This window comes from Bactrocera oleae, chromosome 6 (genome assembly GCF_042242935.1).
Source record: "Bactrocera oleae isolate idBacOlea1 chromosome 6, idBacOlea1, whole genome shotgun sequence".
In the NCBI taxonomy this organism is placed as follows: domain Eukaryota; kingdom Metazoa; phylum Arthropoda; class Insecta; order Diptera; family Tephritidae; genus Bactrocera; species Bactrocera oleae.
In genome coordinates this window covers 54,256,191-54,282,794 of record NC_091540.1, presented here as the reverse complement: position 1 = coordinate 54,282,794, position 26,604 = coordinate 54,256,191, and the positions used below count along the sequence as shown (strand labels likewise).

Here is a 26,604-nt window from a genome sequence, read left to right as displayed (position 1 = left end):
ATTTAAGAGATAAGTAACGTGTTTTCTCAATATATAATATACTACATAGGTTTTCTACTAACATTGAGTTTACTTTAACCCAGTTATACACACAATTTTCTTATTCTATCATCAACCGTGCACCAAAAAATTGTTTCCATACACGACTGATATTAGACCAAACTCTTGATGTTCCTTTACAGTTGTAAGGACCAAGAGATAATTGATGCTTACTATATCAGGCCTGATCGGCTATATTGACGCCAAATTTTTGGCTTACTGGGAATGACGGTTTTGTAATTTCCACAACCACTAAGTCAAAACTTCTTCCATGTGATGATCTTCAAACAAGCGGAGACAATTTTAAGGATTGTAATTCTCAGTACACATCCGTCTGTTCGGATCTGTAAGGATCTACAGTGAACTCATAAAACGGTCACGTCTGAGCTTATCATTTGTCTAAACATTTACAGTTCATATATATATCCCGTTCAGATAGTGTGGTCTCGCCACAAGGTTAACACCTTCCATTTTCCTCATCCCCAAGTTTAACTTTTCAAAAGCAAAAGTTCTGGTGAATTCTTAACCTTATATTCTCCAAATATTTGACAAGCAATGATTACTTAGTAAAGAATAATAATGAATACGTAGCGTTGGCTTAGTGCTCTCAGAAAATGTAAAGAGCTTTTAACAAGTTTTGCTTTGAAAAGCTTAGCCGAAGTGGTAACCCTAATAATCGAAAAATATGTAGGTTTGTTACGTACGTCTTGTGGTAGCAATTGATCAACTTTAAGTATATAAAACTGAATAATGTTTTAATAAAAATAATTAAGTTTTCATATTCTCAATTAAACATTACGTGAAGAGGAGATATTTATTTCTTACAATGTCCAATTACAACGCAATTGCCAACGAAGACTCACAAGTACAAAGCCAGACGGAGAAAAAGTACAAATAAACAGTAAACCTGTGAACTTGAAAACACATTCCTACAAAAAAAGCCACACAACTGCAAACAGGCCTCAAAGCCCGTCACGGGCACGCAAACAGCGCCATCAGCAGCAACAAAAGTATTCGCCGGTTCAAAGACTGATGAGCCTTCAATTAATTTTACTATCTTAAATGTTCGCTCAACTTTATTTGCATCCATAAAGTCTGTGCAGACTCACTTAGAATATATAGAATGCGAGCTGAGAACTACCGGCAGGCAGGCCGGCAACACGTAGCAACGTTTGTGTCGCAGCGGTTGACGGCGTGCTCAGGGTGTTGAAAGCGGTGGTCAGCGCCTGCAGCTGTGGACAATGCCACACAACTGCCTTTGGCACTAAGTCTTCTGTCTGCCACAAAGGCATCTCCACGTTTTTGTGCACTCAAAGAGTCAGCGCCGACTACTTAACTTGCCTAACGACAATCACAACTTGTGGCAACTGGACCTGCGGCAGGCGTAAGCGGGTGTCGTGCAGGTTATTAGACGCTCTTCAAATGTTTAAGAGGAAGAAGAAGTGCTGCAAGTTCATTTTGACTTGTGGAATTTTTATGAGAATTTCAAATAAAAAATTGACTTAGAAAAAATGTAGGAAGAATGGTAAAGCAGAGAGTTGGCAAAGGAGAGCAACCAAGAAAAATATGCCTGAAAGTAAAAAGAAGTGGAAAGTACCAAATAGTCGGCCGGACGTCGAGGACGAACTCATACAGACACACTAGTAGTGCTACGTGTGATTGGTGGCTCAAACGGTTGCTGAGAGTTGAGGTGTTGCCTGATAAAATGAACTGTCCAAGCAATGCGTGAGCGCTGCTGGTGGAAATCGCATAGGTCTTACTGAAGTCGTGCTATCAAAAAATCTAGAGAAGCTAACGTGCGAACTGTAAAAAAATTGAATGAATTTAAATTAGAAGATAAAAGTGCAAACAAAGGGAAATTTTCGAAACTTAATATCAGTGATGGATTGGACTATGCTATTGCATGCCTGCGAAATGTAAGCTATAGAATCCTGGCAGGCGAGGAAGCGCAAGAAAGTATATATGTATATAAATATGTTTATAAGGATGTACCTGGAAACTGCTGCCAGTTACGAGGGTGAATTATTCGTGTTGAGCTTAATGAAAATACTTTTCAAACACGTAGTTAGGTTAGAAAGCTTTTTAATTTTGTTTTGATTTTCGATTTAACAATCGTTATAAATTAAGATATCCACTGAAATTTCTATATTTTTCGATTCAAATAAAATCTATGATTTATTTTCTCAGAACTATTGTCTGCTTACAGAGGCATGATTTTGAACTTATGCTTGGGAGAAAATGTGTAATATCTTAGCAACACGGTGATCGAATAAAAAAACTTAAACTTCAAATATAGGCTTTTAGGCTTGCGACATTACAAGAAAACAAATGTCTATATGTTTACATTAAGATATAAAGTCTAAAATTTTGAAGGTTCGAAACGACCTTGTTAGATAGTTTCTACATAAACTACGATATCAGGTATAAAATATTTGATTCTTCATGAAGTGGTCTTCAGTAATTTACTCTTCTTCAGAAGTGTACCCAGCTAAGATCATGTGTGATTTATTTTACACGATTTTTTCGATAAAGAACTACATAGTTATCAGTATTCTCTGTTTGTACTGCTTGTTTCATCTAAGCTGCTGTAAGTCAGCGCTTGCTCTGATCATTTTGAATATTACTCTTCTAAGAAAGAGATGTTTATTGGACCAGAACCAAGCTAGACAAAAACATATTTTTGATTATCACTGATTTGATCTCTATATACTAATCTGAAGTTCCTTATATTGCGATCTATAATAATTTAAAGATAACGTTCTTTTGAAAATAAATTTTTTATTAAAGAGACAAATTTCTTTCATTTACTACGCTACTAATACTGCTGATCTTTTATCATTCCATGATGAGTAAGAGAAAAAAATGTCTACCCAAGTTCACCACCTAATTTTATGATATTTGATTATTACGTATGTGTAGATTATTGAGTAAAGTACTTCCGACTGATTAATAGGAGATTAATAGATTAGTTTTAATGTAAATGAATCTCCATAATGACATCGATATGAAGTGCACACATAACCTACAAGTATACTATCGCTGAGATCATCTTTAATACGTGAGTTTGGTGCTGTGCTACATTTTGAAAGAACGTGTAGTTCGGAAATCCGCTTTAAGATATACAATATTTCTTGCTGCAAATACTTCTCAATAAGGGAGCAAAACACGAAGTGTGAATAGTAGTCCTTGTATCTGCAAGACAACTGTGGGTGTAGAAGGAATGTGAAAATCTAAAAAACACTTTCGAAAGATTCTGTCTTACAGCACATACTTTGTTTTGTACCTAGCCCCCAAGCGGCCATTATAGCGTGGGAATCTAAAATAGTTTCCTGCACATACGGTTGGCATTCAAAGAGGTCCGTTCGCGTCAACAAAAAGAAGCGAGTAAAATGAGCTAAGTTTATAACAGCGACCTGAGCTGCGCTAAAGCGTACAAGTTTTCGGTTGAATGACTAAAGTTGCATAAAAAAAACGTAAGAGAACTTTGGAGTTCTGAAGCCGGCACAAAGTGCTGCTTCAACTAAAGGAAGATCGTAAGAAAATCCGTCAAGAGCACAATGAGTGCATAAAAATTTCATTGAAAAGGCGAAGAAGTAAAGCAAAGCAAACACAAATGGAAGAACAAGAAATCGAAAGCAACGCAGCAATAATGACGACCAAATGAAATTGAAATGTGCATAATGAAGTTGAGTGGTTTCACGCGAATTCTAATCCATTGCAGCCGACGTAGAAACTTTACAAGCTTCCATAGCGTTCTTGTTGCATGGCACACGTCTGCTTGGTCGACCAGTTAACTGCCACGATGCATGATGCGCAGCGCCAGACTCACAGCTCTACGCGGTAGATGAACGAATTTTTGCTCTTCTTCTTCTGCTCGCTTGGCTTTTATTATCATTTTGCTTTTGTGTGCTTATTTTCGGTAGGATGTGGCTTGGCAGCTTTTGTGGCATCGCAATCTTAGACGCTGTGGCATTTTGGATTACGCTGCTTGCCATATTCTCATTGCAACAGAAGGTATTCTTATTCCATATTTATATATGTGTGTGTGTATGCTGGCAAACTGGTTTCGGTATTTACATTTATAGGCTGCCCAGACATTCCATAGGGGGCATTTGCACTTAGTACCGACATGGTATTTGGTGGCTTTGCTGTCTTGCAGCAGTTTGAGGCAAGTACTTTGCTGTTTTGCTCTTCTGCTTGCCGTTGAAATTGCTTTGTTGTAAAGAAAAGAAAAAATTTCAATTAGATTTTATGTTCAATACTGCCGTGCAACGTGTATTGTTGTCACATTTGTTGGTGGCAGCTGTAACAACAAGGCATAGCACTTCGCAGCTGTGTGTGGCATAAATGTTTTGCATTTGTTGGAACACATTGCAATGCAGCTTAAGCAACTAGCCTTAACCAATACGGAGAGTTGATGAGCGTACTTGCAACGTCGAGTCAAGTACTTGTTTCTTGTGCGCAATTGCTTGTAGTTGCATTGCAATACCAAGCCATTGAATTTTACACTGTAAGGAGTTCCGACGTTGTTAGCGGTAGGTGGGGTGGAAAGGAAGTCAAAATGTAGCTTTTTTTCAATTATTTTCATCAACCAAATGCTATGTGGCATGGCTGTGTGGGTTCAAGCGTGTGTTTAAAGCACACACATGCTATGTATTTGGTCAACTTATAGAAATATTTCTCGAGTGCTCCTCAATTTTGCTCATTAATTGAACATCACTGGCGCACTGTGCCACCCACCTGTACCGGTGGACCACCCACATCGGCGTAAAATTTATTCAGTATTTGCTATCAATTCGCTAAAACGACGCCCATTTATGTGCCTTGTTTATTGGCTATTAATTTAGGTGGTTGCCAGACTTTCTTGTTATTGTAGAAATATGAAAAATTACAGCTTTCGCCAGAGAGAAAATTTAAATCTGTTAAATAAAAGCCACACATCAAGGTCGGTGAGTGCAAAGGTGCCACATTTTTGCTGGTAGTTTCTTAGTGAAAAGTTTTGCTGCAAGCATTTAATGTGCATGTGTGTGTGTGACTCGAATGCAGTCGCTTGCGCATAATTGGTTGTTTAGTTTTGTGGTTATGTTGACCCGGAGCTCCAAAAAGATCGCCGTTAGTTGTGGGTGGTTGCCTACTGAGCTTATGTAGAAAAATTAACATATGTACAATATATTGATCAGAAATATTCATATTATTTTTAAAACAATTATATCTTAAGCAAGAGACAAGGCACATATTTACATATATATAGAGTAATAATGTTTTTTTAAAATAAAAACGTATAAAAATATTCTCTACAGAGCTTCCTATATTAAAAACAGAAAGTTTTTTTGATATTTTTATACATACCATTTCAATAAAAATTAAATACTAACTATATATCATTACATAAAAAACTGTACTCAGAAAGTATTTCCTGTATTTGTAAATCTCTCCTCAGCCTAATTGAATTGATCGGTTTTAAAATGTAAAACATTTGATCTTTCTAGTATGATTTAATACTAACAACAACATTACGTTATTAATCTTCTCGTTCTAACTCTCTCATAATATTATATAACATTTGTTATTTATATGCAATCCCCACCAAAAAGTCTTCTACTCCAAATTCGTTCGTTCCACGAGGTTTAGGGGTTTCAAAATGGCAATACTTTGAACCTGGAGATCTAAAGAAAAGCTAAAGGTCGCCATGGTAAAACAACAACCTATGTTAAATAGGAATAAAATTGAAAATTATCAATAGTAATTTTTTTGTACGTTGGAACGCGTGGAATACCGATGCCTAGAAGTAGATCACTTAAGATTGTAATACAAATAGATTTTCAAGAGCGGAAATATTGAATGATCTCTTGAAGTCACTGTGCAATGTTTTCAGAGGAATATTTTATATATTTATTTAAAAATAAAAAATATCCCGCAGGAACCTACACATACAATAAAGATCCGATGAAGCTGGTTAAAACTAGAATTTAGTATAGTAAAATTTTTCTAATCTATATATATATATATGCGGTGTAAGTGACGAGACATAAAGCCCAGCTGGTGAGGAATGACTATTGACTGATAACGGAGGACCCGACAATGTATCGAAAACAATTTATATTCTGGTCCGTTTGTTTGTAGTCGTAATAATAAAGTTATAGACAATCTTAATAATTTAGATCAATCATATTATTATCAACAATAATAGCTGGAAATTTCTAGAAGTAATGAATGTGGTATACCAGGAGTCTCTGAGGAGTCTATTCCAAACTGATTGATATTTATATAAGTAGTACACATTTTGGAATAGATACTTGTAAATATATATATATATCAGATTTTTAATCTCCTCCGGAAGCATCCCAATAAAGCTCTATAATTTATAAAGCATGCATAAATATATGTTTGTATATATATATATATAATATATACATATGTATATCTGGGCTAGCAACTTAAAAGTGCCATAAATCAACACGTCCAAATTCATTAAATTTTATCTTAATCCTAATATTTTGTAATTTTTATTAACAAATCCAATTATGTGCATTGATTTAGACACACGCTCACTCACAGCAAATTCATGTATCCCCTCGCAGTATCATGGTCTGAATTTTTTCTTTCGCCCACATTTTTCCTTTCGTACACATTAATTAACTAATTAGTTCACGAGACGGTTTCCATTCGTTCGCAAGTTAATTTAAATATTTTCTACACAGATCGCCATACAAACGTCATAACCAAAGAATTGGCCACTTAATCGGTGATGGTAATGCATGGACTACACGAAGGAGCAAGCAAACAAGTTCCGTTACATGCCGACAACGGCAACAACAATGACACTCGCTTTCGTTGCGTTGGCACAAGCATGAATGGAGCGGCCTCTAAAAAGGAAGTAACCAAATGAGAATACAGCAAATTAAAGTAAAAATAAAAAATGAAATTATGCAGTATTAATAATACATCTCTGCTAATAGGTATATAGGCCCTGTAAGAAAAAGAATACAGAATGCATTTGTTTAGTAATTAGAGCTAACCTTCAAATTCACAGCTGTCGGATAACCGATTCGTGAGTTCAGAGTGATCTTAGCTTTGGTATTTTGAAAAAATAAATGAAAAGAAAAGCTGACATGCTAAAGATATCAAATAGGCAACATGTGAACTCAATATTGACCGTTTCACCGGTCAGAAATCAATAAAGCATATATAATAACAAAGTTGAATGAACTTTCGTTCGAGCTGCTTACCCATTCATTGTATTCTCTGAATCTGGCTTCAGCATTTTTTTCCTCACTTCACACCTCAACAAACCGGTCTTTGGAAAGATATCGCCAATAATGAGGAGTATTCCGAACCAAGAGACCAATCGTACTATGAAAATTATATTGGAAGATCGTTGTAACGACCTCAACACAATCTTTTCAGTCTGCCAGTTACAACTTAAAGTCAACTAGATAAAATTTGTCCTTAAGTGATGTAGCCATATACCTACAATTTTAAATTATGGCGTGCGTCCGTGTTCTTTAATGCCCGAAGGCTACATATGAAGATACCCTAGCTCTGATTCCTCTTTTTTTGCTGAAAAGCCTGTATTCTGCAAGATGTTTTTTGTAATTGTTGAATATTCATAAAATAACCTTATAATCTTTAAGGAGTGTACTCATAATAAAAATGGAGCGATTGACACAATCTAAGATTGTGAGGTGTGAAGAACGTTGAATTTGAAAAGGTTTAAAATTAATGCATTTCCAGTAGAAAGCTTATGTAGGCGAAGCTATTATTGCTTTTAAAACAATATTATTGTTGTTGTGTTTACTATCTTGACGTATTATCTGTTAGAATTCTTTTAACTTTATTGCACAACCTTTTTAAGCGAGTATTAAAAGCGGAACTATTTTTTTCTATTACGAAAAATCTTAACGATTCGACCAGTTTGACGGTGTCTTCTTGGCATGCTTCAAGGCAGATGCGTTCGCAGTTGCCAACTGGTAATATTGGTTACATTTACATACATACGCACACATATTTCTATTTATATACTATCTTATCGCCAACGGCATTGTAGAGCTCCTACTCCTTACTGAGCATCACTAGGCTAAGAGTACTATGCGCCCGTTTTATGACGATTCACTGCCTTTCCGCCTGGTCCACTCTGCGTCGCTGCTGAATTGAATAAAACACTGAGTGCTCTGAGTGCCCTCGTTCGGCTCATAATCATTGGCAATTTGAATTTGCATTTAATTTGCAGTTGAGAGCGATGCGATTTCCATGGAAAATCGGGTACACACACTCACCCTTACAGGACCACTAACACAGACGCACATTGCGCCTCTCGTTCACTTCCTCTGTTTATTGTAATAAAATGTATATTTTAATACATTTTTCAACTTATGAACCATCATAAGATTACAAACAAATGTTCCGGCCAGATTTGGTTCTGCAATGCTCCTCAGCGCTTTGTTGGTGGCAGCAGCGCCGCGTACTTGATGGCTAAAAGCTTTTGGTGCTTATTCAAAGCATTTACACATTTACAATGGATTATGTGTTATCTGTTGTGTACATGCATATAGGATAGTTTTTAGTTGGTTATTTTTCGCAAATGAATATTTTCATAAATGGCTCAATTTCATAAATCAAATCTTAATGCAGACTACTCTTAAGATTTTTAAAAATTAAAAGCACATTTTTGCTTTTTAATCGGAAAGATATGTAATTAAGCCGATTGATCTACGGATTCTTTATCGCTGGATGATAGCATTAGCCATTGAAACTAAATGGAAGAACATCTCAAATAAAGAAGGAGAATAGAGGAAGCATTCCATCTGCATAAAAAATTTATTTACAAGCTTACATCCGTACAGTTACGGGTCTTCAACGAAAGGCAAGAAGCGAGCCAAATAAATAATCTGCTATATAAAGCCCCAGGTGTCTAAAAAATAGATTTGAAACAACACTTATGCTTACCCAGCGATTTGCAGCATTTTAAAAATTACAACAACAAACATTTTTTTTAGCTTAAAAGCTACCTAGGTAGGAGTCACAAAAGAAGTGGCAACATTATTTAAAAGGTGGAATTTTTAAAGAGCTTTAAGTTCAATATCGATTGGAGCCGCATGCTGAGAGCTCGGTGCTGGTATGAAAGTTTAAACCGCGTTTCTAAAGACCAAAAGTTTTGTTCGTGGTGATGGTAAATATGTAATCCGATGCGATATAATGATGGAAGGACACTTTTTTTCTTCACTAAATCGGGCCGTTTATGTGCAATTCGACATCGAATCAGACTAACAAATCGTATTAGTTGAGCCGGTGGGACCGTATTGTCCTTCCGCCAGTAGTCGAGTAGATCACACCTTATGAAACCCAGTAAACGTTCTTTCGACTCTCTGCTTAAAATAGCACTTAAACTGTGTCAACACTACTCTGAAACAGTTCACTGTTACCCGAAGTGGATAAATGCGTCAACCAATACTGTATCCGACAGCTTTCTCATGAACAATACCTCAATCAGGATATGAACTATGTGGTCGTTTGTAATTCCTACTGTTTCAGATATTTCCACTACGATATCTTGCAATTTTTCCATTTAAACGTTTTCGAGACATATAGAGCCGCTCATCAAAAATCCACATGCGACCACGTTAAACTTCGTTAAAACCATTTTTGATGGTTAGGTAATTTTTGAAGCCGAAGGAGATAAATATATTTTGAAGAACGGATGTATATGGTTACTATTAGGAAATTAATAGCTTTTATTAAACAGCATAACTGTTTTTATGATCCATATTTATTTTAACTACAAGCTCACATATGAACATACATTTATGGGTTTATTGATCGAGAAATGGTTTCATAAATACATACAAAAACAACAATTATGTATATCGACTGCTTTGTGCAACGATCCGCAAAATAGTTCACAATGATTTCTTCGACATGCTTGATTACTTTGCATATATGTAAATACAATTCAATATATATATATATATATATATGTATATATCATTAATTAAGGCCACCATCTGTTGATTCGTAACAGCAATATACATTATATATTACTACAACACTATATAAACTACAAATACATAAATACTTATAAGTAGATATATGCCATAAACATTTGAATTATATTTAATACAAATGTTTATATATCTGTAAATGTATATGTAATCAACTGAATGGGAAATACCGTTTTCTCACATTCTCTTGTAATAATTTGTGGTGTCATTTTGCTCACGACTAATTAAACGCTTCCGCCTGAAATTAACTAAATGCTATCCACCACAATAGGTCATCAATATAATAATGATATAACTATGTATCCATCATAATTTGTAGCCTACTTTGAGTATTAATTAATTTAATGCGATTTAATGATAAAATAGAAATTCTTTGGTTACAATCTATAGGGAGAAAGAGAGCGTAACAAACTGCAATTACTTGTATATCTATTTCCGCTAGTTTAAGTCACAAGCTTTCATTCTGCAAACCAGAGTTGCCAGTGAATAATCATTCCACAGCTGCGATATCCGCTCGTTCAAGTTAAACTGGACAAGGCAGCTGACGTTCATAATCATGTTTTTATATTTTCAATCAATTTAGCACACTTTTGGCTGATCAGAGCTATTAAGATCATGTCATCATTAGTAAGCAAATCGATTTGACTATTGGTATTGTTTTTTTTTTATACAGACGCGTAAATGTATACATAGCCGATATTTATAAGCTAATTTTATAAATAGCATTTATTAGCTTCAATGAACCTATTTGAATTATTTTCTTTGTTTTTGTTTATACTCATACCGAAATGATTAACAATCAAAATATGCATTTCAACACGTCCTCTGAGCTAGCAATACTTACTGTATTAGTCATTTCTGTACTTAGTTTCACATGTACTCACAGTAAATCTATGTATTTTCGGACTAAACGCTTGACTTCTCTACCTCTAAATTTAAAGTAACAGAAACATACGTTCAGTGTAGACTTTTTTCATAAGGAACTTCTATAATTATGAACATTCCCGGGGAACATTTGTTGTTATTGCAAATCAATATCGAACTAGATTTTTTAATAGCTTTGTCACAGCTTTATTTCCACGTAAAAAAATTATCTCACGAAGCCCAGCAACAGATCGGTGGATACTTTAAGTGTCTAAGGCCCTTAAATAGGGGACGCTGACCTTTTTTTCCGCTTAAAAAAGTCATTCCAAGAAATCCAACTGCAATTCTGAAGCATAGGACATCTAACATCAATTATTTGTCGTAAAAGGCGAAGAACTGCCACTCAAGAAGAAAAACTAAAGTGGCTCAGTAGTTCTGCTTGGAGTGTACGAGCGCTGCACGTACATATGTATGCTATGTGTATTGTGAGGTCCTTCAACCAAAAATTGTATAATAAACATTTAAGGTTGTTTTTTGGGCCGTTCAATTGTGTGTGTACATTGTGCATTTAACATGTTGGCGCTTTTCTCCAAATGGTTTGAAAAGAGTCTCCGAAGAATTTTTTAAACTTCCTGTTATCATCGCAATAATAGTTCAAGTCAATATTATTATTATTAATTAGAGGTAAAACCGATAAAATGTGGTTAACCGTATATATGATGGTATGCTAAATAGTAGAATCACGGAGTTCTTCTAAAGGCTGGGCAAAGATGTTCCCATATTAGTATTTTCTGTAGTATATTCACGTCACAAAACAGTTTCTATAACTCCTAAATCAATTTTATGCTATATTTACCGTTAGCTTTTCCGCAGAAACTTTCTCTTATTCACACAAAGAACCATTTCATTGATCACTGCCATTATTGAGTGGAATTTTAGGCGACTTGTAGTGTGACTTCATCTTTGTGATCACCATTGAAAAACTTTAGGTATCAAATGCACTAAAATAAATGAAATTCAGAAAGTATGTGCATGAAATTTATAGTGTATACCCTCCTTTTTATATATATTTTTTTTAATATTTATTAAATTTCAAAACTCACTTTATCACGCTTCTCTCGTACGGCCTTAAATCTATACACCATCATTTCACACAAATATATCCACATCAGATACATATATCTAGTACATACAAGCCTATGTTAATATATCAGAATTGTTTTTGAACGCCAGATAAAATTAGAAAATAAACAAACTCTTCATAGAATTCGTATAAATATGTATTTAGCCAAAACAGTTTCTTAAATTATAAGTATATAGCTCTACATATACATTTGAGTCATTTCAGCCGTATCATTAGGTGCAACTTAACACCACATATTTCGATAAACTATTAAAAAAATCCTTTACAAAATAACAACGCGACCCTGCATAAATCACACGCTGTCACGCATTAAAACCACACACTAAATCACACCTACATACTAGCACATATAATCTGCATTCAGTCATTCATCGAGGCTAGCATAAACATCCATCCCAAATTGACGGGTTGCGAGCGCCTTTAAAGCTCCCACATCCGTACCTAATTTACCTCCATCACCCAATTAACATGTTAGACAAACCGCCGCATAACAGCAATTGCTAGCGAATGCTATAACAGACCACGCTTTGTTGTTAGTGTTAAGCCCGGCGCTTTGTCAGTTTTGCCTATTTACAATAACTGAAAAGTTTCGGTACATTTTCATGGATTTTGAATGCATTGAAAATTAACGTGATACGATAAAACTCGGATTTCGTAAATTTTATTACATTTTTTTACTGTAAATGTATATCATATACATGCATAATTAGCATTGAAAAAGATTTTCGGCTCAGAATTACTAAAAAAAAAAACGAGCTGACAGTAAGATGGCAATACTCAACTTTGATCGCCAACTATCAGCTATCAATGGATTGGCATACCTTTGTCAGTCATTTTTCCGATGATCTCATACGGACTGCCATACCTATTAATTGCTTAACAACTCACAGCGCCTTTATAATGTATTCCCGTATTTTAAACAGTTGATTTCTCAGAAACATATTTTTTTATTACACAATGAATTTAATATACTTTTTACATTATTTTACATTTGCATAAATATATTATTATTTTGCTTCTTTTTTAGCATTTTATATATTTCACTATATCATTCAGGGTATTCTTCCATATTCAAATAAAGTAATAATATGTCTTTATATTACCGTTATAATTCACTCCATATAATGTATAGGTTTAACTTTATAAATATTTCCAAAGAAATATCCACTGGGGTCAGTGATCTGCAGCAACCTTGTTCAGGCTTTGTCTAAATAATATGATCGATCACGAATTTTTCCAGAAACATAAATCCACATACCATACATATGTATAAGCTCTCAACCAGAAACATATTTACCGATTTTTTTTAAAAAGAAATAACATCTAAGTTTATTACATCAATAATTTTTTATAACTTTTTTTTTTGTTTTTAAAATGTATATTTAATTGACTTATTGTTTCTTTTATCTTTACAGAACATTTCCTAGTCTTAGCGGAATAATCAGAAAATATTACCATAGCGGTCTATTCACAAGGTACCGACGCATGGTACCATAATTGAGCGAATGGATTCATCCACTCTATTCGCAGAATATGAAGTAAGTCAGACCAATATTTAAATTTAATATATTTTTAACTCTCTTTGTCTCTCGCTCATACGCTCCTTTTTTTAAACCCATTTTAATGAAGTACCTTGTCTTGTTTGCCTATTTACAGCCATTTCAGGAATGCGAACAACGACAGCATCAACAGCGGTAGCACCAACTACATATCTGAGAACTCCGGAAGATGCCAAAAAGAATTACTTTGTGAATCTCTTTGCGGTCGCCGGTCACTTGATCAAAGAAAGGTCGGTGCCTACCTATAATTATATCCATTGCTTGAAGCACACATTCAACGATCTACAGCCATTAGGCAGCATACTGAAGGAAATCAAATGTTCATAAGTTCATTGCAACAGAGCGCTGAGGTGCTCAGCAAAACTGATCAATTAAACACGTTGCAGAGAACGTCTTAAATAGAGAAGGTTCATTTGTGGACCAGCGTGGGAATCGTTAAAAGTTAAGAAATTGCGATGAGTGTGTTTCATAACAGAATCGTGTATTGAATGAGAATTCAGTTCAGAAACTTAATTTGTTATTACAGACGCGATATAACCTTTTCATTAATATCATTTTTCGAAATTTTATGAATGCAAGTTAGCTTTCGGTGGTTCGCAGAAGGTTGTTTATAAAGAATTGATAAGGAGACGATTTAATTGTAGTGAGTTACTAAACTGAGGTTTCTGTATTTCTTATCCATTTATAAATATTTTGCATAGGTCTAGATACGAAAGCTCAGTTTAGGTGAGTATATAAAAATTTTACTGCCAGAAATACCTCCAAAGCCTCAAAATGTGTTTTTATTGCATAGAACACTTCAGGTGGACAAAATATTTTCGTAACTATTTTTGGTATTATATATTATTTTACCCTATCAAGTATATGGTGTAATTACAACTAAATATATTTTGTTATTAAAATAGAAAATCGTTGACAACTATTTTTTCCCAATCACTATATCTTGCATAAAATGATTCAGACTTTTTTGTTTCGTGAATATTTAGTCGCTACTATTTGTAAAATGTTGGGTTTGCATCAGTGAATCACTACAGTCACTTGACATACCTGAAAAAGTTAAATACTTTTTTTATACGTGTCTTTATAATGCGTCAGGAACTAGATTTTTTGGCGAAAGCTCCTCAATATAAGCTCTTCATCTTATCATTTTCTCATTCGAATTTTTTCAGGCCTCTCCGTATCAGGCTTCTGAATTCCTTTATAATGTCAATGGTACAATGTCACTAACATCTGTGATCTTTACATTGTCACAGTAATGGTACTGCAATTGTTTAGATTAGTTTTGGTAGTTAATGGTGCTGTCTTGTAAGTTTAACGCTACTCTTGCTTGTTCTAACAAGTCTAACCCTATAATGGCGTCAAATGAACTTGAATACGTCATTGTCACCTAACGATTCGTTGTCATCTTCGACTTCGAGTACTGCGGCTTCCGCTGCCTTTCCATTTTCTGACTCTTGTGAATCAGGGGCGCATTGAACAACGTTATTCATTTCTGGTGCCTGGGCTTTGTTATCCTATTGGATATGTTTGATAGTGAAACTAACGTGCTGCCTAAACCTAGAGGAGGAGTTACCTTCCATGGGGTCCGATGTTTGTCCCTGGTCTTCGCTATTATTTTTTTCTTGATTTGCATTGAATTGTTGTTTTTTGGCGAAATGCGTGATTCTTCCATTACCGCATTCGTCTCTAATTTGTGCCTGCTTGGAGTATGAGCGCCTCCTATACTCTTCGTTCTGCAATGGCTTTGCCATATGAGTTCGAAAATATACTGCGTTCTATGTTAGCTTCTGTCTCTCTGTCCAATGCCAAAGCAGATGGTAGGTTCTTTGGTTGTGTCGGAAAGACAATAGATCTAAGCGGCTTCTTTAGACCAGAAATGAAGACATGAAGTGCATCGGCTCTGAGCTCCTCATCGGCTTTCGCTAACTTCTGTGTCCCACTCAATTTCACTTTGAACTCAACTTTCATATTTTTAAGTGTGTCAACCCAACTCATACTCGTAAGTGCTATTACCTTGCACTGGAATTAAATTTTTTATAATATAAAATGTTTAGGTTCCATTAAACGACATAAAGATTGAACGTATAACATTTAACGCAAAAATCCTTATTATAAATATATTATTAATTAAATTCTTTTAATGTGGTAACTTAATATTCACAATACACTTGCCGCTGACAGCGGTTTTTTGTTTTTAGTTTTTTTCGTGATGCACGATTTGAAATTATTTTAAATAAACTTACATATGTTAATATGGGCCATAATATATTTCTAATCCTATCTTAATGGTGTAGATCCTTGTTTGTTGGACGCCAATTAAGCTTATTAAACAAGTAGATTCCTATGATAGAGATGATTCGGCTAGTGCCGGAGCAAGTACCTTTATTGTTATACTTTTAACTTCCAAATACAAACTGAAACTTAGGATACTAATTGACTGCAAGCCGACTCAGCATAAGCGATAACGTAGACATTTGCAGATACCGTCAAAATTTCGTTCGCATAAACGGCTGATTGCCTCCATGCTACGTATTCTTCTGACCAGCCATTAAATTCTGGGGCTGATTTTATTATGTCCGGAGGAATATTGCCATTTGTGGTACTCAACTTGTGGTACTTCGATACTCAAGTAATTTACCCGCTCATTCATAGCGTTAAGCTGTGTTTGAAATCTTTGTTCTTGCTGCGCTAATGCTTCGCTAACAGCGTTGTTTTCTATGTCCCACTCAATATCACTGTCGCACTCGGTTTTTATATTGCGTAACGCGTCTAACCAACTCATGTGCTCATGTGTATAAAACAAAGCAGCGGCTTGAATTTATTTAGAAAGATTTGTTTTTTATAGAATAATTATTTTAGCCGACACAAAGTATATATATATTGTATATATATATATTTTTTTTTAAATAACTCGATATTTCACAATCACCTCAGTTGTTGTTAGTAGTTTATAACTAATTTGGTGTAAGTAATTTGGAGAAAATCTTACACGAACTTACATAGTATGGAAAGTAAAGTAACTCTAACACTAACTAGGGTGTGAATCCTTGTATGTTGGGCACCAGTTATCGGGTTGCGGTCCCGCGTTGTTGATGGAAGCCTAACAACGCGTACTAGCTTAGATGTGGTCCAACGCAGTCCAGGTATCTTGCAGTCAATGCACGAGATGATTATAGTTAACTTCTTTGGTCTATTACTTTGGGAGCTTACCTCGCTCTCTTATCGCTGCCCTTGTGGCTCAGTGGTCACATGCCATGTGACATCTATGTAATTGGGAAGCTGGTACTTATCAAAAGTAAGGATACAGACTCCGGTATGTTTTGGTTTTCCATCTATGTTTTTGGAAAATTTGTACACTTCAACAACTCCTTGGTCAGATAAGTTTTTAATGATTTCCTCTTCACTTAGGTCGATTAGGTATGGGGCATATATTGTGCCTTTAATATAATTGAGTTTTTCATGGTATTTTGTATTCACTTCACAGACACCGTGTAAAAATTTAGTACGAATGAACTTTTCGGCGGTTGATTTGGCTTTTAGTAACAGGCAAAGACTACCGTCGCATAGTTCTGTCATTTTCATGATTTCTTTGCATACTAATTTTAATGCGGAATGAATTGCAAAGCAATTATATTTATTTAATGGTTAATTTATATCAACGGACGATATTACAACGTATTTAGGATTTTGCACTTCTATTTCTTGAAAATTAGGAAAATTCTGAAATTTTTTTTTCACTTTTTTCCTTTTTGGTCAGACGCCAGCAAGGCAAGTCTGTTAGCCCCAAGATTGGAAAGCCCGGGGGCTTCTTATGGCTGTTTCTTATGCCCCAAATTATAAGTTTGTAATTACTATAATTATTTTTTGTACTAGAAATTTGGTACAGTGTTTAGAGTATGATGCATGTTGTTGGTAACAGTTGATGCAAAAAATGCGTTCGCAATCGGCTGGGGCATGCGGAGAATTCATGAATTTTTTCGCAACTCCGTTATTTTTAACATGCAGAAGCAAATTTCCATCTCGTAGGATAGATATAGAGTGGATGTAACTGCTAATTTGCTTAATAGCACGATAAATGGCAAAGCAAGAATAGGAAGAAAGGGGTTTGGCCGTGTCAGTAACTTCAATCACTACGAATTTTGGGTCGTCAACTTTTAACTCAGGAACTCTTTAAAATCCATAGTCGAGACACTTATACCAGTTTTCCTTTTTTTTTTTTACCAGGTCCCGTATCGAGTATGGCGAAACGATTCGCCTCGATATTTTAAGGCCCCGCGGCCATTTTGAACGTGGAAACTGACTCAAAAAGTTTCCGCTACTGAACAGTAGAAAAGAAAAAGTAAAAAAGAAGAAAAGTCCGAAAAAGAGGAAAAAGAGGAAAAAATTATCCGAATAACTAAATGTAAGTAAACTCGAATAATTTTTTCCTTTGTTGATTCGCTGGTATTGTTCACTTCCTCTTTCCCTGGAAGTGACAATACTTGTCCCACGGTGGTTTATTTTATTTCCTTTTTTTCTTGGCACTTTATATTTTTTTAAAAGTTACTTATTATTTACGTGGCACTTTATATATACTTTTTTTTTAAAGGTTCCTTATTATTTACGTGGCACTTTTTTTGTGGCACTTTATTATTATTTATTTCACACGCGGACCGCTTTTCTTCATTGGAATTACCGAAATTAACTGCTCGGGCGCCAGTTAGGTTTTCTTCTACTAAAACCCGTAAAAAAATATAAAGATATATATTTTTTTAGTGGAGCGTAACTCCTTTATTGGTTGGTATAATAATTTACACTCAATCCTAATTCTATTTTTACTTAACATTAAGCTTAACTTCTAAAGCAGCGCTGCCGCCGTTGTTTACGGGAAACGGTTGACATTCCGTTCCCACAGGAAACAAGTGTTCGGTCAGCACTTTTTAATTGCGCGTGCAATATGGCCTTCAGGTGAAGAGTCGTATTGCACTTTACGTTTAGTTTGCGAGTTTGATATTATTAGGGAGGGATAGCTTATTTGTTGCTAACTTATACTCCTTTCGAAGCGATACAGATATGCCACCCTTTTTCCATTCATCGAAACATGCCTTGTAGGCATGTTCGGGATCGCTCTCTCTCTAACACTCGCATGACGATTTTCGAGCACGATTTCCTTCACTTTTTTGATGTTATCGTCAGTGGTAGACGTCGAAGAACGACCGGAACGAGGCATGTCTTCGACGGTTTCTCGACCATCCTTAAAGGTATGAAAGGTTAACATATTTTCTAGCTTTATTCGCTTATATTGTGGCAAACAGAATTTATTTAATAATCATTTCATGGAGCGAGTGTCTAGTAAACACCTAATTTTATTCTTGCCTATAGTGAGTTCTATTAGCGGTAGACAGGTCGATGGGTGGTTGTGAAAATTTGTTTTCTCCATATGGTCTACCTCAAGTGGCTTTGGTGCTGTGTAATTATTGCACCTCAGTCTGGATAGCCGATCAGGTTGCCAATATTGCCTGGTGAAGCGATCATGTTGTACTGAGTTATGATAATTTTGACTGTATTGTCCTGAGAAAGGGTCCTGAAATACAATTGTTTTGTCTGAATTGTTCAGAAGAATGGTCCTGTTGTCTTGAATTATAGTAGTGTTGCCCTTGTGATTGATCTAGATGGCCTGAAGTTCTGAAATTCTGTCAAAAGTGTATCAAGGTGCGTGACTGTCTGATGTAGTTATCGTGGAAGTATACCTGTTTTTTCGAGTGTATAATAGGCTTCCCTCTTCTTTTTCTTTATATGCCTATTATGAATGATGCTTCGCAATGTGGGTTCATTGCCGTTCAGAAATGTTTTTAAAATTAATGATTCGTTTACGCTAGGAGAAAATTCTACAGGTCTTGTTTGATCGAATTAATATTTATTATTTATTTGATATAGACTTTAAACTGTTGTAGTAATTACTCACGTTAGTATATTTTACACGAATGGCCTATTTGTAGAGGCCGTGGTAAGTTTCTTTAATTCCGAAGTTTTCGATGAGTTTAGTTAGTAGTTTCGATGCCATGCCATGTTGCGGAAGGACTCAATGTCCGGATGGCTTGAAATGCTGCTCCCTGAATATTGGTCTAGATGTGCCGCTCGAAGATGAACTGCTTAAATGCCGGATTATCATCGAACAGTGCAACAATAATTTCTACTTCTCTCAAGGAGGAAGAGAGATCATATTCTTCGTTGATGGCACAATACGGTTTTATTCTTGCGGCTTCCCTTATTAAATCTGTTGCTGGAACTTGGTTGGCTAATTGTTATATATTTCGCTTATTTTGTATTTTTCTTACTTATATATTTTATTTTTACATATATCCTTTTTGTTTATTTTGTATCTTAGGATACAGTTTTCTTACTAGGACTAAGCTTCAGTTATTGTCCGTCTCACTCTGCTTTTTTTCGGTTGGACTTAATTTTGATTATAGTTCCTTTATTGTATACCTTAGGATATAACTTTGGTAATTGTCCTTTCACTATATATCTTTAGACACATTATTTTTTTAACCGAATGGCGATCGATCGAAAAAAGAGGGGCCGTATCCAGTCGTCGATCCCTTTTGTTGGTTGGGTAGAGTGGTGAGATCGTGGGTGTGTTGGTGGTGTGGTGTGTTGGTATCCCTCGGTGAGTTGTGTAAAGTTGTATGTGTTGGTGTGTGGTGTTTTCAGGAGTGGATGGTATTGTTGTGGTGTGTTGGAATGTATCAGTGTTGCTTGTAAAGTGGTGTGTGGTGCTTGTGCAGGGATGTTTGCTGGGAAGGCTTATAGTTCATTTAGCCAGCGACAATTAGGTCGAATGTACCGGCGGGAACTAAAAAAAACCACAATTCGTTTAATGTTGACGGTGTCACTTTATTTTACATTCTCCCTTTATGTTTTTACAATTATTCGCTTATATTCTGCAATAATGTTTACTTAGCTGAATATGTCATTTGGCTATGTCAGCGACATTAGGAAACAAGGGTTGCTGGCACTTTGTGTTTGCATTGTTAAAAATACATTTGTAATCATTTTGACGAAATCGGAATTATTGGTGCAATTGGGTCATTGGCTTTATGATGTCCAACAAACTTGTAGTTTATCATCGATATTTGTTTTGGTTTCGCAATGTTGCGGTGACGTAACCCATTTGGTGTCATCTGATCTCGGTGTCGGTCAACCGTTTGATGTCCAAGTCTCAAGTTTTATCCTTAATATAAGGCAATAAAGCTGTGTAAGCCAATTTCGGCTTACGTGGCCTTAACTTATATAAAACAAAGTTACACTATTTATAATTCAAGTACGCCTGAAACGAGTTGGATGAAAATTGGTGGGGAGATAGCTTCGAATCAGGGGACGGACATATCTCATCATATCGGATACTTTTTATCTTTTGAAATTCATACTTATGTATATCCCAACAGAAAATCGCTTTGGCAGTTGCATCCCCATGCATTGTGCCTGCTTTGCTAGATTAAGGGCGCACAGGGATTCATTACAAACCAAGCGCACCATGTAAAATAAAAAATTACCGGAATACTTTCAGTGTTGAGAACAATGTTGTTCAATAAAAGGCAGAGCTAAACTTAAAACACGTCCGTTTATTGCGGCGATCCAAAGGAGAAGAAAGAACTTACAAGAATAGTACAATAGTTAAAGCGAATAATTGAAGTACGGAATGATAAGAAATAGAGAAACACTTTGCACAGGGTGCATCGTGTGACATAAAATAAAAATAGAAAATAAATCTTAAACATCCTGCCCGGTCGAAGCTACTGCTTCGAAATCGTCGGGTTGTAAGAGTAAGCACAGTTTCTGCACTGCTCGGGTGCACACTCCATAAGAGGTAACCAATGTTGCGTTGCGTACCAGGCCATCCCTGCCCGGATGAACCTCTGTTATGCGACCCAGTCGCCAATGTGTTGGGGGAAGATTTTCACGTCTCCAACATGAATATTTTCGGTACGCCTCCGCCACTTACTTCGTTTTTGCAGGGTTGCCAAATACTCTTCACTCCACCGATGCCAGAACTGTTGATGTATTCGTCGTAACCACTGCCAGTGCTTTAGTTGGTTAACAGGTATTTCCGCTACGGTAGGTTCTGGCACTGCGATAAGAGGAGCGCCAATGAGAAAGTCTCCAGGTGTTAGCGCATATTTGTCTTCAGGATCATCCGTCAGCGGTATAAGTGGACGCGAATTCAAACAGGCCTCAATTCGTGCCGCCAGCGTCTGTAATTGCGAATGCGACATCGCCTGGTTACCTATTACCCGTACCAGATGTCGTTTCGCGGACTTCACAGCAGCCTCCCACAATCCACCTTGATGGGGAGCACTAGGTGTTATAAAGTGCCAACTCGTCCCAATGTTGGCAAGATATTGCTGATTTTGTTCATTGTGCCAAGCAGCTAGATCTTCCCTCATTACCCGATTGGCTCCTACAAAAGTTGTAGCGTTATCACTGTATAAGTCGCGACACAGGCCGCATCGACTAACGAAAAGGTGAAAGCGTCTATAAACGCCATTGATGACAAGTCATCCACTAACTCGATGTGCACAGCTTTGGTAGCCATACATACGAAAACTGATAGATAAGTTTTCACTCTACTGCGAGATCTTTTAGTGCCAATGCGCAGTGAAAAAGGACCGCAATAGTCGACACCTGACACCAGAAATGGCCGAGATACGCAGACCCGATGTCGTGGTAATGAGGCCATCTGTTGGGTAATGGTAACCCCACGGTGTCGTCTGCAAATCACACATTTATGTATTGAACTGCGTACAACTTGCCTTGCATTAAGGATCCAGTAGCGGTAGCGTAGAGTATGTAGCATTAGCTGTGTACCGCCGTGAAGGGTGTCGATATGAGTTTGGTGTACCAGCAGCCTAACTAAATCGCTAACCTTTGGAAATATAGTTGGATGACGATGTTCTTCGAGCAATGCTGACCCATTAATGCGACCGCCTACCCGTATGATACCATGATCATCCAAGTAGGGGTTAAATGGTAGTAGTGGGCTAGAGCTTGATAAATTTGTGCCTTCACGTAAGCAATGTAAGTCTTGCGGAAACGCGGACGTTTGATCAATACGAATGAGCAATTCAAGCGCGGTATCCATCTCTGGAGTTGTCACACGATGTTGGCGAAGACGGCGATGCTTTGGTAACCAGCGAAGTATTATAGCTGTAGTTCTGATTAGTCGTTTGATCGAACTAAACCGCTGTGTTAATGGAACATGTTGTCCATCGAAACGTCGGGTGGTGAGCTGCAACCGAATTGAAGATGCGAAGGTTAAAACTCTGGCCCTCTCTTCAATCCGCACCTTTACAACTTCGTCTGCTTGTAACTCCGGTACCTGGTTACACGGAGTTGCCTTCTGACGTAACCAATCTGGACCCGTCCACCATAAATGGTGGCTCAGCAACTCTGATGGAGTCACACCACGGCTCGCGCAATCTGCTGGATTCTGTTCCGAAGGTACATAATGCCAACAATCTAGAGCGGTCAATTCTTGTATTTGCTAAACCCGGTTGGCAACATATGGTTTTAATAACATTGGCTGTTTGCGTAGCCAGCACAATACAATACTAGAGTCCGTCAGTAAGTGTACAGAGGCATCTACTAAACTAAGAGCTCTGCGAACATTATCAATCGTCTTAGCTAATAGGAGAGCTCCACATAGTTCGAGTCGAGGGATGGTGGCGCCTTTCAGCGGCGCAACCTTAGTACGTGCGGTGAGCAATGATACCTTAACATTGCCATCACTGTCGATTGTGTGTGCGTAAACGACCGCAGCGTAGGCCTTCTGACTGGCATCACAAAAACCATAGAGCGTACTGCGACTAGTTGCATTCATCCCAAGCCAACGAGGAACCCGAACCTTGGCGAGAGTACATAAATCATCCCGAAATTTAGACCAGATATTGCACAGATCTTTCGGTAGTGGGGTATCCCAAGATATACTCGCAGACCAAAGAGTCTGTATAAAAACTTTGCCCGATATAATGACTGGTGCCAGAAATCCAGTGGGGTCATACAGTTGGGCTACGTCACTGAGAACTCGTCGCTTCGTTGGCAATTCATCATAGTGTTTCAGTGATACATTAAACAACAACTCATCACTTACCGGGTCCCAACGCAATCCTAACGCCGTAGCTATCGGGACGTCAATATTGCATTCATGTATAGAAGATGATTCGCCAATTTTCGCTAGAACGGCGGCTCTATTTGAGTTCCACTTCCGTAACCTAAAACAACCAGCCGTCAAAATCATAGATACATTTTGGGCTAAGGTAACCGTTTCCTTAACGTCAGTACAGCTCGTAAGGAAGTCGTCTACGTAAAATGAAGAGAGAATGGCAGTGCGCGCCGACTCAGCTTGCTTATGGTCGCTCACCACTCTATAATTATCGATAACACATTGCTGCAGCGCTCGCACTGCATTGTAAGGGCTATATGCCATGCCATAAGTCACCGTCGTAAGCCGATATATTTTAATATCCTCGTTCGGGGATTCGCGCCATAAGATACGCTGGAGATCTCGATCCTCCGGTGCTACTAAAACCTGGCGAAACATCTTCTCCACATCGGCTGTGAGAGCAATTGCGTACCTTCGGAAACGGTAAAGGATATCGTTCAACGAATTCTGAATGGTTGGACCCACACGTTGTATATCATTAAGAGAAACACCATTTGACGTTGGTGATGAAGCATTAAAAACGACACGAAACTTGTCTAGTACGGCATGATGCGGAATGTGATATATACGACGGGAATCACTGTATGTACCTAAGGCTTCCATGTGCCCTAGGTCGATATACTCCTTCATGAAAGCAATATATTTGTTACGTAATAGTGCATCGGAGGCCAGTCGACGCTCCAAACGATAGAATTGTCTTAAGGCACTGCCATAAGAGTCGCCTAGGGGTGATGCGTTAGCTTGCATTAGTAAGCGCACCATGTAACGCCCTTCTGATGTTCGTGAGTGAGTCATTGAGAATATTCGCTCGCATTCATCATCAATAATCTCGTCAGCATAAGACCCTTCGTCGAGCTTCCAAAAGCTGCTTACAATCTCGTCCAAACGAGACTCTTCCAAAATTTGAGCGCTATATGAGCGCAAACCTGACTTATTTACTGAAGATGTTGATGCAGGCCCAAAAATAACCCAACCCAAACTCGTACGTTGTGCATGTGGTTCGTTAGGACCACCCTTGATGGTATCTCCCTTCAAAATGAGACCCCAAACGTCAGCTCCTAGCAGAAGATCAATATTTCCTGGAGTACCAAAATGCGGGTCTGCCATTTGCAGACCAGCCAAGTGTTTATACTGATTTCCAAAGATTTGTGCTGTTGGAAGCACCGAGGTAATAGATTTAATGACCAAGGCATGGATTGCCACTGAGAATTGCAAGTCCGTTGAATTGAGTGTTATTGCCACGACGCCCTTGGTGCGTGTACAGGATAATGCACCAATACCCTCGACCGCTACATCATAGCTACTTCTATGGAGATTCAAAGCATTAGCAAAGCGTTCTGTAATAAAACTTACTTGTGATCCAGGATCACATAAAATCCTCGCCAGTCGCTCCTCCGAGTTGTCTCCAGAAACATACGCACACGCTGTAGCCAGAAGTACGATCTGGTCACCCCGAGCATGGCATCCGATTACAGAGTCGTGATGTCATAACGTGGTTTGAGCCGGTACTAACGGTTGACAGGGCTGCGATTTAGTACTGGTAGTAGTTACCACTCTCCTCGTGGCGGAAAGCGAAGCAGAGTGCTGTGATTCTCGACAAAAAATGGTATTGTGCCTGCGGCCACATTGGCGACATCCTCCAGAGGGACACTGTTTAGACATATGCCCTGACCTTAAGCAGTTAAAGCATAAGCCTGATTTCCTGAGGACATCGAAACGTTTCTCTGGTGGTAAGTCCAATAAGGTTGGACAACGCGTAACCTTATGAGGGCATTGACAATACTGACACTTTGATTCTTCCATTGAATGGTTGCATTTGACGGTGCGCGTGGTTGATAAGCGCTGATATGGACGGCCGGATACTGTGTCGGGACCATCTGCGACCCGAACAAGCTCTGTTGACAGACTTTGAGCCCTTTTCTCAAAGAATTTCAATAAATCCGATAAGCTGGACAACTCCGTTGGAGAGCAGTGCATGCACCATTCGCGCCTTGTTGTAGGAGGGAGCTTTGATACGACGATAGGTACAGTTAATGCATCCCACTCTTGAACTGGCAAATTCATAACAGCTAATGAACGCAGAGAATCGCTTACAACATCCACAATATTTAGCAATGATTGCGCTGACTCCTCTGACGCCGACGGAAGGTTTAGGAAACGCGCAACGTGAATTTCTGCCAACTGCTTGGGGTTATCATACCGTTTTTTCAAAGCTGCCCACAGTTCTTCGTAACCTCCAGAATAAACACCACCAACCAACGGCACTGATGAGCAAGGAACAGCTTGACGCAACTTACCAAGTTTGTATGCAGTGGGTAAATCCCGGTTGTGTACTAAAGTCTCGAACGCGTCCTTAAATGCCAACCAATTATGTAACTCACCATCAAATGATGGAATATGTAACGGCTCCAACTTTAACTCGACCGACGAGTCTATATTGCCCTCCCTGGGAGTGTGTGACTCGTCACCTTTCGTCGAACGTAAGCGTATAAGACTGGAACATAGGTCGTTGTACACTTCTTCGGTGACGCCTTGCGCACCTGATCCAACGTGCGAGAAATTGCAGATGCATGAAATTGGCGAAGATTTATTTCTGCCATTTCCAATTTATGTACATGTAAAGTGCGGTTATGCTTTACAGTGGTACTCCAGAAACTGAACTTTATCCACAAATATCGCCTTAATCCTTTACGATAGCGTCGAGACAATTTACTTATGAGAATCACCAATTAAAACTCTCAAAGTTAGCAATGTTCTTAGACCTCACAGGAGGCACCAAAAATTATGTTCAATAAAAGG

General features: G+C 37.6%; 2 protein-coding genes across 9 annotated transcripts in view; both read left to right on the top strand.

Moving 5' to 3' along the window:
• LOC118681505 (division abnormally delayed protein-like) overlaps positions 1–18,353 on the top strand; it is a 184,376-nt gene extending 166,023 nt beyond the window's left edge. For 5 of the 6 annotated variants that reach the window (XM_070112241.1, XM_070112239.1, XM_070112238.1 and 2 more), the window contains exons 4-5: positions 13,461–13,583; positions 13,702–18,353. In XM_070112241.1, the coding sequence (XP_069968342.1) occupies positions 13,461–13,486 (26 nt within the window). In that variant the 3' untranslated portion in view covers positions 13,487–13,583; positions 13,702–18,353. The remainder of the gene's footprint in view (positions 1–13,460; positions 13,584–13,701) is intronic. The other variant, XM_070112237.1, reaches the window with a different exon arrangement.
• dally (division abnormally delayed protein) overlaps positions 1–26,604 on the top strand; it is a 643,966-nt gene that overhangs the window by 382,054 nt on the left and 235,308 nt on the right. The window lies entirely within an intron of this gene.